Source organism: Tamandua tetradactyla, chromosome 6 (assembly GCF_023851605.1).
Source record: "Tamandua tetradactyla isolate mTamTet1 chromosome 6, mTamTet1.pri, whole genome shotgun sequence".
Classification (NCBI taxonomy): domain Eukaryota; kingdom Metazoa; phylum Chordata; class Mammalia; order Pilosa; family Myrmecophagidae; genus Tamandua; species Tamandua tetradactyla.
The window spans coordinates 19,405,920-19,420,564 of record NC_135332.1 but is presented as its reverse complement, the minus strand read 5'-3'; the positions used below and the strand labels follow the sequence as shown (position 1 = coordinate 19,420,564).

The window sequence follows — 14,645 nt, the reverse complement described above, 5'->3', positions numbered from 1 at the left end:
CATGCCACTGAGAACTGGGCTTCCTTCCCCCCTGCCCTCCTAATGCACTCTCACTTTCCTCTTGTGATGGCAGGTGGTGGCCAGCCGTCCCGACTTGAGCTTCCTCACTCATGTCCAGGAACGCTTTAGAAGCTCACCCACAGAAACCTTTCCTTGTGTTTCATCTGCAGTTGTCGAGGCGTGTGTTCGTGCCCTGACTGGAGATGGGCTCAGGCTGACCAGCTCAGGCCTGCACACTGACTTGGCAGCTGGGGCCAGGAGATGGGTCCACTCTCCCCAGGGGGTAGAGCTGAGGGGAGAGCTGAAAGGAGTCCCAGTCTGAACCGGAAAGTCACCTAGATAAGGAGGAAGTGGAAGAAGGCTTGCCACGGCCCCTCGCAAGCCCTGTGATCTGGAATCATTTGGTTCTCATTTATAGAAGTGCCTGGTTTTTGTTTTGTTTTGTCTTTTCCTTCATTTTTATTTCCTTCTTTTTTCTGTCTTCAGGGGCTGTTACAGCCAAACGAACAGGCATTCCTGCTCCACGGGAACTTTCAGTAACTGTCTCAAGAGAAAGATCTGTGCCACGGGGCCCCTCCAACCCAAGGAAGTCTGTGTCCAGTCCAGTGTCTTCAAGCACGCCCACCCCTACCAAGCACCTCAGGCCCACTTCTGCAAAGCCCAAACAAGAGAACGAGGCAGAGAAGGCCGTGCTTGAGGCTCAGGTCCGAGAACTCTTGGCAGAAGCTAAAGCAAAAGATAGTGAAATCAGCAGGCTTCGAAGTGAACTGAAAAAATGCAAAGAGAGAAGAGCCTTGAATGCAGAAGGAACCTCTGCCCTGGACCCAAGCATCGACGGAGCTCCAGGCTCACCAAGTGACACCGAGCCTCTGTTACAAGCTCTTGAGGAGAAGAACAAGACTTTCCAGAAAGAGCTTGCTGATCTAGAGGAAGAGAACCGGGCCTTGAAGGAGAAACTGGCTTACCTTGAGTACTCACCAAATTCAGAAGGAGCAGCAAGCCACACTGCAGACAGCAGCTGCCTAACACCTACGACTCAAGAGTCCAGCTTTGGAAGCCCAGCTGGAAACCAGTCATCAAGTGAGATAGAGGAGTATAAAAAAGACGTGCGTGAGAATGCGCTACGGACATCAGGGTCTTCGAGTAGCGATGTTACCAAAGCTTCCCTCTCGCCCGATGCCTCCGATTTTGAGCACCTTCCGGCTGAGCCCCCCTCCCGGCCCCTGTCCTCCCACAGCAACCCCTTCAAGAGCTCCAGGTGCTCCACTGTCGGGAGCTCCCCAAACAACGTTAGCGAATTGTCTCTGGCCTCCCTTACCGAGAAGATACAGAAGATGGAAGAAAACCAGCACAGCACAGCAGAAGAACTGCAGGCCACCCTGCAGGAATTATCGGACCAGCAGCAGATGGTGCAGGAACTGACGGCCGAAAATGAGAAGCTGGCCGATGAGAAGACTCTTCTGGAGACATCCTTTCACCAGCATCGAGAGAGGGCAGAGCAGCTGAGTCAAGAAAACGAGAAGCTGTTAAACCTTTTACAAGAGCGAGTCAAGAAAGAGGATCCCGGGGCCCAGGAAGGAAAAATCCTTGAGCTGGAGCAGAAGTGCACAGACATTCTCGAGAGGGGCCGCTTCGAAAGGGAGAAGCTGCTCAGCATTCAGCAGCAGTTGACCTGCAGCTTGCGGAAGGTGGAGGAAGAAAACCAAGGTGCCGTAGAGAGGATCAAATATCTCAAGGAAGAAAATGAAAAACTGAATGGGCTTCTAGAACAGGAAAGGCACACTAATAGCATGATGGCCAAAACTTTGGAAGAGTGTCAAGTTACCGTGGAGGGGCTGCAGATTGAAAATGGGTCTTTAAAGGCCCAGGTGGAAGGTGAGAAGCAACATGTGGGAGAGACCAGTTCCATGGGGCCAGCGACAGAGAACCATGAAGTTCAAGAAACGTTGAAGGTAGTTCGAGCTGAGAAAGATCAACTGGAGTTGACTTGCGGTGAGCTCCGACAAGAGTTACTAAAGGCAAACGGTGAAATCAAACATATCTCAAGCCTTCTAGCCAAGGTAAGAGAATCTCTTGTTCCTGTATTCGCACATCCTTTTTACAGTCCCTTCCTCAACCTCTAAATTCACAGAGCAAGAAGAATCATTTGATCAGTTTCAACTGGGAATCTAGCATTCGGGATTGAAAACCTGTTAGGTCCCAGAGAGATTGGTGTTGGGGATACAAAAATGAAACATTGGGGACACAAAAGTGAAGCAGCCAAATTTCTGATGATAATCAGTCCAACATCAGTAGGGATATAATGAATCAAATCAGTGATTACGGCACAGTGATAGAAAATGTAAAGGACAGCCCAGGGTCCTTGTAGGAAGGAGGAACTGATGTTACAATGTGGGGGAACAGGGGGTGGCCTGGAGGACCAACTTCCTGGAAGAGGTGGCAGTTAAGCTGAGTCTCGAAGACTGAGTGAGTTTAGCTGGCTCTCTCACGTAGGATGTTTTTGGCTGCTAGTATTAGAAAATTTAAATCGCCCTAAATCTCTCCACAAGGTGATAACATAACCACTATTTTGGTTTTCTGCCAGATACGTGTCTGTATATCTCACGTTTTAAAAACAAGATTTTAGAACCGTCCTGTACGACATGTCATTAACTATTTTTTCTTGGCATTTAGCATTCTCTGTGTATAGTCCCGCCACTAAATATTCTTTTAAACATGTAGTATTTTATGTGCCTTTCCCAGTTAACCTTCCTAGCCTCCTGTCATTGAGCTTTTATCTTCTTGCCAGTCCTTCATACATTTTTTTAATAACTCCCTGATTGTTTCCTCAGGAAAAATTCCTAGACGTTGACTTACTGAGTCAAAGGATGTGAAAAATTTTAAGACTCTCAGTATATCCAGCCAAGTTGCCCTCCAGAAAGATTACATCGAGATGCCCATGAGAGGGCTTGTTTCTCCAAACTCTTGCCAGCCCTTGATATTAAATTATGTCATTCACATCTGCTCATCACTTCCTCTCTGTTTTTTTCTTTTTCCCTCCTTTTCATTTCGAAAACCCTTCCCCACCCCAGGATCAGATACCTGATCATTTCTTTCCTTTTTCTGAAATAATTGTTTAATCGGTCTGGGGTTATGTTGGTGCTGGTGCTGGCCATGCTGCCCGCTCACAGGGCCTGGAGGAAAGGCGCCGGGAGGGGCTTCCGATTCCCTGTGCCCTGCAAGTGCAGGGTCTGCAATTTAGGGCTCAGCTGGTGGGAGAACTGGAAGCATCCCCCACCTTACCTCAGGACTGTCACAGGTGACACCTTCTCTCCTGCCTCACCTGCCTTGGGATGAGTGCCCTGCAACCTGGTCTGGCTGCGGACTGTCCCTCGGCTTTCCTGATGGGCAGTAGCAGGAGTTTTCACTGTTGCATGTGTTCCCAGTTCATAGGTATTTCATTGGAAGCCTGGAAACACTTTTATTAACGCATACCAGCCAGGTGCTCTGAACTGTAGATTGATAATTGCAGCTTTGCGTAGATTTTAATATTCTTTGGAATGAGTCCCCTCTCTTCATTTTGCAGGTGAGCTTTTTGAAGTCCTGCCTCAGTCCCTCCTCTGACTCTTTGATATTTGGTTTGGCATTACTTAAACTTGTGTGTCAATGAGAATTAATATGTCATCTTTAAAAAATAGCTTATTTTCTCTGATCATTAAGTTATATGGTCATTGGAGAAGATTTAGAAAATACCAAAAAGTACATGGAAGAAAGTGAGTATTGCTTTTAATCTCACCCATTGGGAAAAATCACCACTAACATTTTATTTGTCCTTTCAGACTTTTTTCCATCCATGCATACAAACTTTTATTGACATAATTGCAATATTTAATCTTTCTATCCGAAAGAAGAGAGCACGTATCTCTACATTCCATGACAGCAAAGAACCAGTTAGATTAGTTTATCAATTTGCTGTTATCTGTTTTCTGACCGACTGACTTGTACTTTTGTCTTTATTCTTTCATTTTGCCTTATGTACTTTATTCTATTCCCAATTTCATGAGTAAAATTCTTTGTCCTTTCTTGGTTGATATTAAAAGCATTTAAAGGAATGAATTTTCCCTTTATTATAGCTTTGGCTAAATAATGATAATACAGTCTGGAATTTTCTGAGATAAACCTGATCTAATTTGGCGAGAAAAGAAAGCATTTGCCTTCTCTGTAGAGTACAAGGCACAGCATGTATGTTTTAAATCATGCTGTTAATTGTGTTATTCATACCTTATATGTAGATGTGCTTATTGACTGGAATTGTTGAGTGCTGACGGTAGGATGAAATGGTGTTTTTAGGTGCGCGTCTGAGGGGAAGGTGTGATGTCACATGGGTTCTTTCACATGTGTGGAGATGCAAGGTCCTGATTTATGTTGTCTTGGGTATGCAGGGACATTGGTCTGTACTTAATCTTCCTTCCCTTTTGCCATAGAGAACTGAAAACCCGGCCCCTCTGAGCTCCTGACCATAGCGTGGCCACCGCATGGCAGGCTAGCCAGTCCCCACTGCCACGAACTCAGTGGTCAGTCCTCAGGGACAGGTGCGTCTTTGGCACAAAACTCTGAGGAAGGAAAGCAGGGCCTCCTGGCCCACCTGGTGACTCTAGGGCTGTGATAAGGCCCCGACCGTTGCACCGTTGGCTCGTGGGGTACTGGGGGGACACCATGGATGGGCACCCCACTTGAACAGGATCACTTCTGCCCTTGGTTCCTAAGTGTGTTCCCTGCAAGCATGTGGTGTCCACCGTTTACAGCTACACAGTTATTCTGCCAAGAAGTGTTTCGTTTGTTCTGTTTGCCAGCTTTCAAATAAGGGATGGCCATTGAGTTTTTCTGCACCTACTGACATGATATTACAGTTTTTATGTAACCAGATGGTTTCCCTCCTTTAACTTGTTAATGAGATGAATTGCCATAGCAGATTTTCTGAGGTCATCTGGGTTTCAGTCACCCTCGCATGCCCTGTGTAAACCCTGATTCTAACCCTCTGTTCTGTGTTGTCCTACTTGACGTTTTTGCACAGGACTTTAAAATATAACTGTGTAAAGCGGATGCCAGAGTGACTTCCTCCTGATAAGCCAGCGCAGTGCTGGGTGTTTAACCTCCTCGCCCCACGGGTGCTGCCTTCATCCACTCACATTCTCAGCAGAAAGCGGATAGTGTGAGAAAAGAACAAAATAATATCTACAAGGGGGAAAATCAATGCCAAACCATCCTGTGATCTAATAGATTTGGTAAATCTATGTAAGCTTCTAGTTTAGATAAATTACTTAAGTGACACATACTGTTAGAAGAAGGCTCCAAAAAGCTTTAAAATGTATTTTTGTTTGTTTTTCATTTTTTGGTAGGAGGAAGATCTCTTCCTTATACATTAGACGGAAAATTGACAGGAATTTGGTAGAAGTTTTATGTTCTTTGCTTGCATGTCTTGTAGGCTTTATCATCCTCTCATTTCTTTTTTTTTTTTTACATGGGCAGGCACCGGGAAACAAACCCGGGTCCTTGGGCTTGGCAGGCAAGCATTCTTACCTGCTGAGCCACCATGGCCCGCCCTCATTTCTTTATATCCAGCTGTTTGCTAACACCTCCATTCCTGTTGGCTTCTCTGATACATGCCATATGCGTTTTGCTGGCAGGCTAGTTTGTGTTTTTGTAGCACACTTCTGTACAACTTTGACAGAGTCTCATTTCCTCAGATCCCAAAGCCTCAGCCCCTGGAAGCCATACCTCTTTCTGCCCAGCCAGCAGCAACGTGAAGTTGCCCAGGACCCTCATTTCTCCAGGCCAGCACCACCCACGTTTAGGTTTTTCTTGATTTTCGTCTTTTCGGTTAATTGTGATCTTGATTTCAAGGTATTTAATTACAGTATCTTCACTAGGCTTGAAACCTGTAAGTTGTGAAAGAAAAATTCACTGATTTTTTTCCCCCTGAAGTTGAAAGCTTGCAGCTGATATCCTTACAAATACAGGGGTCACTTCCAGGCAAGTGAAGATTATAAATAACCACTCATCATGAGTGGTCCAGGCAGAGCCACTGGAAGTGAGATGGCCAAGAGCCTGCCCTTCTTAGTGTACCACTGGCCCCAAATGGCAAAAGGAGAATTTGAGGGAAAGATGCGGCAGATAGGTTATTCTGTGACCGTGACTTCAGACTGCAGCTCCTTAAAGGACCTCAGAGGTATTGAAACCTGGTTTCGATAGCCAGGTTGTGCTTTGGGCTCTGAGGAACGGGACCCTGCTATGGGCTGCTTAAGCCAGTAGACACTTCTTTTCCTCCCGGGACATGCAGTCCGGAGGTGGGTGACTGCTGGCATCGGACCTGTGGCCAAATCACACCAGGGCCTGAGCTGACAAGTCTGTGAATCCCTCGGCTTCCTACCAGAGTGCAAGATGGCCGCATCCTCTGCAGACAGGTCACTCCGAGCCTCCACTGAGGCTTTTAGAGCCTCAGGCTTCCAGAAGCTTCCCTTTCCATTTCATCAGCCAGAGCTGGGCCACACATCTACCCCATCCCCCTGCCCTGAAGTCAGAAGATCACAGATTGATTCTGAAATGGAAAGGTGAGGCAGCTGGGGGCCAGTCATGTACGCTTTCCCCCGCAGAGCCTCCCATGCCACCACTGCCCCCTGCTTGACACATGCTCCACAGAGTACTTCCAGGACCTTCTGACGGCGCACAGGGCCCTGTGTTCCCTCACAGTCCTGCCCTCCTGCTTCTGCCCCACGAGGCCCAGGACCCGCCCACCCCTGCAGCCCCAGCTGTGGCCACACATGCCCAGGCCACTGTGCTGGGGCTGGCCCACTTCAGGGTGTGTGTTTAGGGTGTGCTCTGCCTTAGGTGCCCTCACCCCCACCCCTTCCTCACTGTCAGGCCCCTTCCTCAAGTGTAGGTCTCCTCTGCAAAGGGGTGTCCAGTTCTGCAGGGTCCCTGGCTTGTGGTCTCTCCAGATCGCTCACAGTTATGGTGCCCTGGGTGGGCGAGGCCCTCCGGGCAGCGGACAGGACCTGGTGGGTGCTGGGGAGCCAGGAGGTTCCTCAGTGACTGTGGACGGCATGGCTGGGGGTGTTGTGTCAGTTGAGATGACCCACCTGAAAGCGTGGACGCTGTAATGGTCTCTAATTCAGGCATCATTTTCCGGTGCCAGTTACACTCTTGGGTGGAACATGGCACACTGCTTTAGGCTGGGCCAGAAGCTGGCAAGAAGCTGCTTCTGCCTGCAGGGCCTGTTTTCAGCTCTCCCAGGGGCATCCTGAGGAGGCAGGTGGGAAATTCGCCATACCCACTGTGCCCCTTGCAGGTAGGACCTCACAGAGATTCAAACACTGAGCCGGAAGCCAGCTTATTGCTTTACCACGGGACACAGGGACAGTGAGGTGACCTGGAATAGCCATGTTGGCGTGGCCACCAGGTTTCCAGCCTGGTCATTCTCTGTTCTTGAAACTGTGTAAAGAGCGATGGAGTCAAGGGAGCGCCTGGGGGGTGACGCTGATGGTTCGAGCAGGGACAGACTTGCCCTGGGACTGGGTCGGAGGCCCTCTGGTTTTGTGTAATTGACTCGGGCCAGGGAAGCTCTGTTCCCTCAGCGCCCCGGCATTTGCTTCTCCCTTAGCTGAAGCACCCCCTTTCCTTCAGAGTGACCCATTTTTTTTTAGATGCGACCTTTCCTGTAGTTGGGGTTGACGGGAGCACCATTCTCTCTCTTTAACGCGACTTGGGGACCCCTCTGAGCAGGCCACCTGACCTCTGTCCCGAAAGTCTCGGGCAGGGTTCTGGGAGCACCAGGGGCTCTCCACCCCCTCTCTCTCCGTCTCCTGGCCACTGAGCACTCTCCTGGAGGGAGCCTGTTTAATTCTGAATTATTTTCAGAATATGGAACAGATTTTTCCCTATTCTTTGATTTTCCATAGCCTTTTTTTTTACTTCCATCACAGAAATAAAAACTAAACTAACGCCTTCTCTCACTTGGCAGAGCAGAACTGGAAAAAAAACATTCAAATTTAGGCCAAATAAGAATGAAACTGTCTTTCTAACATCAGTATCTGTTCAAAACAGGGTCAAGAATTAATGAGGGGAGTAGTTTAGTAAGAAGGCAGGCCTAAACCTTTGACCAGTTCTCTCACCACTGCTGGTTGGAGTGCAGATTTTTGTACTCTTTCTGGGCTGTGGTTTCTTTCTAGACTATCTCATAGCTGTTTGAGGACCTTTAGCATCAACTTCCTACTCGGACCCAAAGCTCTCGGAGGACTCTAGAGCCGTGCCAGATCTCCATGGACCCAACACAGAAGCTTAATCCAGCCTCGACCCAGCAGTTTTCCCTGATGTCTATTGAAGACGGTGCCCAGAAAGACTCGGGTGAGACCGTGGCCTCTCATCCTTTCTCCTCAGAATTGTTAATAAAGAATCTGAGCAACTTGACTCTCAACCCTGATAAGCAATTCCTTTCCTCCCCACTGGAAGATCCACTCCAACAGCAGGACGGAGAAAAGATCAGAGGGGAAAAGAGAAATAAGTTTCTCAACCACAGGCGTACAGTGAGGACAATGTTATCTCAGCGCAAAGAAGTGATTGAGAGAATGGCAAAAATGAAATATCCCTACCCCAACTGGTCTTACCTGGTCAAAAGAGAGTTAACAAGCCCTCCATATCAGAGAATGTTGGATAGAATGAGAGAAGCAATATTACGCTATACCTGTTTTTTTTTACCTGCATTATGGCTGGGATTCTTCTGAAAATGCTAGAATGGACATTAATTAAGACAAACAGAGCCAATTTAGCCATAAAAATCATTCTGATACTGTCCTTTCTTGCGAATAACTTTAGGATCACTCGGCAGCAGGCAAGGAAAACTACTATGTGCTATAGCAGGTTATAGCTTTTGATGACCTGTGAGTCATAAGTTTTTTTCCATCTCAAATCTTTCCTCCCTACATTGTTTATAAAGAATCTATATAGTTTGAATGCTTTGCCGACATTAATTTACTTTAGTTCTACTTTGTATATAGAAGAACTTATTAAAATTCAGATGCATTTGAAAAAAAAAAAAAAATTAATGAGGGGAAGTTTTGGAGTAGCTATAATGTAAAAACAAAACCCAGAATATTTTACTCATGATAAAGTTACTCAAGCTTATTTACTTTTATATAATATACAATTTTAACATTGCAATTTCTTCCATACATTAGATATCCAGTAAATATTTTTCAAATGAATGAATGAATGTCAGAGAAGCTTGCAACAGAATTGGAAGAGGCTGCTATACTTAATTATATTGATGTGTTAAAAATAACTTATTATATGTTTTAATAATAACAAGAGCTAATATTTTAGTGCTTTAGATGCTGTCATTGACTTTTTTTCCATTGAGGAAACTGAGGCAAAGAGTTCCCAAGATACTAGCCTAAGTAATTAATCGATGAAGCCAGGATTGAAAGTTGGCTCTGACCCCAGAACTCATATTCCCAGGCACTGGGTATTTGTACAGCTTCCCAGTTACCAGAAAGCAGAGGCAAAATGACCCAAGGGCTCCGAGGCTGTGGTCTCAGGCTTGATTATAATGCAATGAGAATTTCCCGGAGCAAACCTGAGTCACCCATAGAGCTTGTGTGGTTGGTTTCTCACCAGAATCCTGGAGGGGGAGGAAGGTGACTAGGTGAAGGGGCGGGGCGGGGACAGCAGGGAGGTGGCAGGAAGAGAAGGAACAAGGTGTTGGATGGGCTCGGCACATGGGAGGGAGACGGCCAGGCAGCAAAGATTGTTTTTTTTTTTTTTAGTAACTTTTAGTAGCTTTATTGGGATAGAATATCAGTTCACCATTTTAAAGTGGACGGTTCACTGGTTTTTAGTCTATTGACAGAGCTATCCAATTTTCTAATTGTTTCCATCACCCCAAAAAGGAACCCCACACCCATTAGCAGTCACTTCTCATTCTCGCCTCCCCCCAGCCCCTGATAACCCTGCATCTGTTCTGTCTCTGGAGATTTGCCTATTCTGGGCATTTTGTGTAAATGCACTAATGCAATATGTGGTCCTTTGTGTCTTGCTTCTTACACTTGGCTTGGTATATAGCATGTTGTGGCATGTATCGGTATTTTTTCTTTTTTGCTGCCAGGATTTATTCCATTGTGTGGCTAGACCACATTTCATTTATCTGCTCATCCGTTGGTGGATGTTTGGGTTTCTGCTTTGGGCTGTTGTGACTAATGCCACTATGAACATTCATGTACAGGTTTTGTGTGGCATAACGTTTACATTTCTCTTGGGTAGATATGCCTGGGAGTGGACTGGAAATGGTTTTAGCGTTTTGAGGAGCTGCCACACTATTTTCTGACACTGCCTCACCATTTTACATTCCCACCCACAGTGTGAGAGGGGCCCCATTTCTTCACATCCTCGCCAACACTTGTTATTATCCACCTTTTTCATTTATTCAGCATCCCGGGAGATGCAGAGTGGTTTCGGTCTGTGTTTCCCTAGTGCTCTACATCGGTGAACAGATTTTCATGTGGTTTTTCACCATTTGGGTATTCTTTTGAGAAATACCCATTCAAATCCTTTGTCCCATTTTAAAATTAGGTCCTTTGTGTTTTTATTGTTGACTTGTAAGAATTTTTTATATTCTGGGTACAAATTCCTTATCACCAGTATTTTTTTTTTTTAAACAACAAAATAACCTTTTTATTCTAGGCCTTTCTGAACAAATGCACAAATCACTGACAAAAGAGGGCTCTCATTCAATGTTGCTGCTTAGTATTAAGGACGGCAAAGGTCTTTACAATAACAATGATAATAATTATAATATTATGTCTACAACCGATTCTATAAGTCTGAGACCAGGTCAAATGTCACAAATATCCCCCACGAGGAGACAAGGTGATTCAGAGTGGGCTCTGTGAATGATTTATCTCTGTACCCTATTTTGTCATAGCAGATTCTCAATAGAAATGTCACACAAATCAACACAGAGGGCCATTTGAGTCCTCTAGGTTTTTAACTTAATTTGGGAACCTAAAGGGTTGTCTAAGGACACCCTTTCCCAGATCTTGCCTTGGGTAAGTGTCCATTTTGGGAAAAGAAACAATTGGACCAGCGACTGAAGTAGTCTGCCCTTAAATGCTGGCTGGTAAATGAATCACCAGTATTTTATCCCATTGCGTGTGTTGACTTTTTGCTTTTGTGATGGAATGCTTTGACGCCAGAAAGTTTTCAATTTTGAAGAAATCCAGTTCCTTTTTTTAAATCTTTTTGTTGTCTGAAGCATTTGAAACAAAGGAGTGACAGGATAAGGTCCGCATGTGGAGCGTTTAGTTTGTCACGGTTAGAGGAGAAAGATGAAGGGCTGAGTGGGCTGAGACCGGAGAGTGGAACGCATTGGAGAGGGCACAGCCGCCACGGCTCAGAGGGTCCGGGGCGCATTTGAATTTGGGGGGTGGGAAAGGGGCCCGCGCAAGTCCCAGGCCCGCGTGCGGCGCTGTGCAGTGCCCCCAGGAGCGGGGCAGGGTCCGGGCCGCTTGGGGAGCCTGTGGGCCACGCGCTGGGGCGCCCCGCCTCGTTCTCCAGCCCGATGTCCACCCTTGCGGGAAGACATGCCACCAGGACTTCCCACGACCGCCGCTTTCAGTTTGCCAAAGTTGGGGTGGGGGTCCTCCCAGTGCGTGTCCCGCCCGCTGTGCAGTCCTCCTGTGCAGTCCTCGGGCTCCACAGGAGCCTACAGTGAAGAAGCGGCGGCGGGGGGGCAGCCAAGGCCCAGCCCCTCACTGCAGGTGGGACCAGTCCCCTCCCCGGGACTGGCTGAGCCCACCCTTTGCCGTGGGGGTCCACGGGGCCCTCCCACACTCTCCGGTGGGCACAGGGACTTCCCGCGCTTCTCCACCCGCTAAACAGTTTCCCCGGGACCCGGCCCAGGACAAGCCCTTCTCCTGCAGCCTGGGCCGCAGCCCCCGTGGGGGTGGGGAGGTGGGAAGGTAGAGGGGGATGGGGGTGGGGGTGTGGAGAAGGGGAGCGGCCCTGGACTGGGACATGTGGGGAGTGCGGGGCATGGACCCACAGGCCCCTGCCGGGAGGAAGGGACCTGCAGCTTCTCCCCGGGAAGCCCCATGGGCCTGGGCATGCTGCAGTTCCCCAGGTGTTGCAAGGCATGGGAACGATTTTAATTTAAACTTATTTTTGAACAATTTCTAACTTACAGGAAAGTTGCAAAATAACCCTAAAACAATACAGGACTCCAGTATACCCAGATACCCAAATTTACTAACTTTTAACACTTTGCCTTTTCTTTGCTTCCTCCGTCCTTACTTCCTTCCCTTCCCTTTCCCTTCTCTCCCCTCCGTTTCTCTACTTACCTATTTTCTAAACGTGAGAGTAGAGAGAGAGAAGGAGAAATCCTGCTCCTTTGATGCTTGATTATTACATGTATATTTGTAGCGATTTCTCTTTCAGGGAAAACATTGAGAAACACATTGCCGCATGTCTAATAGTGTAATTCTTGAACCAGAGAGGCCAGATTTTTTAACAAGCTCATCCTCAGAAAGACAGGGCGGTGGAAAGGCCCCCTAGAAAGCAGTCCAGGAGCCACGGAAGGGGGGGTCTCGGCCAGCTCCACGGTCCGCTGGGGTGCTGTATTCAAGCAGTTCAATCCAATCTGTAAAGCTGACGTTATTACCTAGCAGGCCGCTGAGAGAAGTTGTAATGCCACTTCCACGTTTGTTCTGTTTAAATAAAAGAGCTTTCCATAATGTATTATTAAATTTGAGGAAATGTTTCCAGAGTCAAGAGGGAAGAAGCAGACAACCTATAGGCTCCCCAACTCCCACAGGACCACTGAGTTGCCCCTGGTGCCTGCCTGGCATCTAAGTGGCCCGCTGCCCATGGATGCTGCCCTCGGGTGCCCTCTGTGCAACCACCTGAGCCTTCCCTGCTGGCTCCTGACCATGGTGGTCCTGGCCAGGTCGTATCTCCAGACCTCAAATGAGAGTCCCACGGAGTCTGTCCACCCTTGTCCAGATGCTCTCCAAACGCTCTTCAGGCATCCACTTTTTTTTTTCCAATTAAAAAAAAATTCGGTTATTAAAAAAATTGTGGGTTTGCAGAAAATTCATACATAGAATAGGCATTCACTTTTTAGTACCTCAAATGCATTGCTACTTTTCTCTTTAAGAGTTATCAGTTTAATCAACTAGCCTTCATAAGATTTAAAGATCGTCAAATGGACCTGTCCATATTATTACATAATATTATGCTCACTAAGAGGTGAGGGACCTGTGGAAGAAACAACAACTTTTTTTGCATGCTGTGTGCCAGGCACTGTGATAAACTCTTTAAGTGCATTATTTCGTACAGCCATCCACAGTGTTTGGGGAAGAAACCGAGGCAAAGGAATTCCAGGTTCCAGGCTTGAGTTGGTGACACTGGGACTTTAAATCAAAATCTGCACCCTGAGCCATTTGGGGGTACTTCAGTGGCTTTCAAACTTTTTTTTTTAACCACAACCTACATAATGTGTTTTATATTGGAGTCCAGTACCACGTCATGTTTTTGTAACTGAAACACAATTTTCACAAAACAGCGCATACCCTTAATCCATGCAGGGTACTTGATTTTTTTTCCCTTGATAATTTTCTCTCCTAACTGATTCCCTCCCTCCTTCCCTTCCTTCCTTTCTTCTTCCTTTCTAGGTCATACCTCTCAGTTGAACGCACACTACTGCTTTCCAATGTTTGTTTATCCATTAATTCATCAAATGTTCATGGGGCACCTCCTGTGTGGCTGCCTCTGTAGGCAGTGGGGATATGGTGGTGAATCAGGTAGACAAGGCCCCTGCCCACATAGAGCTTATATTCAGAAGAATTTCCACGTGAAATGCAATTGGGCAAAGTTTTATTGCATACGAGGACCCTCCCCCCAACTCTAGGAAGAAATCTATTAAATAAGTGTGAATTTCCTGGTAAATATACAGCTATTTAGTAGAATTAGTTAAAAGACTGTAGAAGAGGGGAAGGGGTGTTTATTGCCACAATATGCATGATAATAAAATAGTATATTCAGCATGGTATACTACATAGTAATTCAAGTAATGCCCTAGAGTGACATGTATCAGGATAGATAAATCTCAAAAACAGTTAAAAACAAAGTTACGGAAGCATAGTCAGTATAATATAGTACAAGACAAAAGCATAATACCATATAATACAATGTAGTATAACACAGGTACCCTGAAAAAGCATAAGGTAGTGTAAGATCCTTTGTGTTAAAATTTAAAATGCCCAGAACAGTTCTGTATATTATCATGGGCACATGGCTATACGATACAAGTGAAAAACCATTCACGCACCAAGTTTAGGTTAATGCTTACTCTTTGGGATGGAAGGGAAGGCTGAGACTCTAAGAAATTGTGTTAAAGTAAAACGATTTAGCGGATGTGGAAAATGTAGCCATTGTTAAACCTGTTTGGGGACCTGGTTTCCTCTTTATTTGGGGCACTTTTCTGTATACGTAACGTGTTTAATAACTAAGCATTGAAAAGGTGAACCGAGTCCCCCGGCTGTGCCACACCTTTTTCTGGTGCACGCCCACTTCCGCGTCCTGTGCCTTCCCCCGGCCTTCTCTGGCACGTTCCTGCA

At 46.5% G+C, this 14,645-nt stretch overlaps 1 protein-coding gene across 11 annotated transcripts in view; it reads left to right on the top strand.

The window, feature by feature from the left end:
* Positions 1 to 14,645, top strand: part of SPECC1 (sperm antigen with calponin homology and coiled-coil domains 1) — a 307,237-nt gene that overhangs the window by 196,690 nt on the left and 95,902 nt on the right. For all 11 annotated transcript variants that reach the window (XR_013177470.1, XM_077163993.1, XM_077163991.1 and 8 more), the window contains one exon: positions 487 to 2,060. Coding sequence is in view for 10 of the 11 variants with exons in the window: in XM_077163993.1 (XP_077020108.1) it covers positions 487 to 2,060 (1,574 nt within the window). In the remaining variant the exon portion in view is untranslated. The remainder of the gene's footprint in view (positions 1 to 486; positions 2,061 to 14,645) is intronic.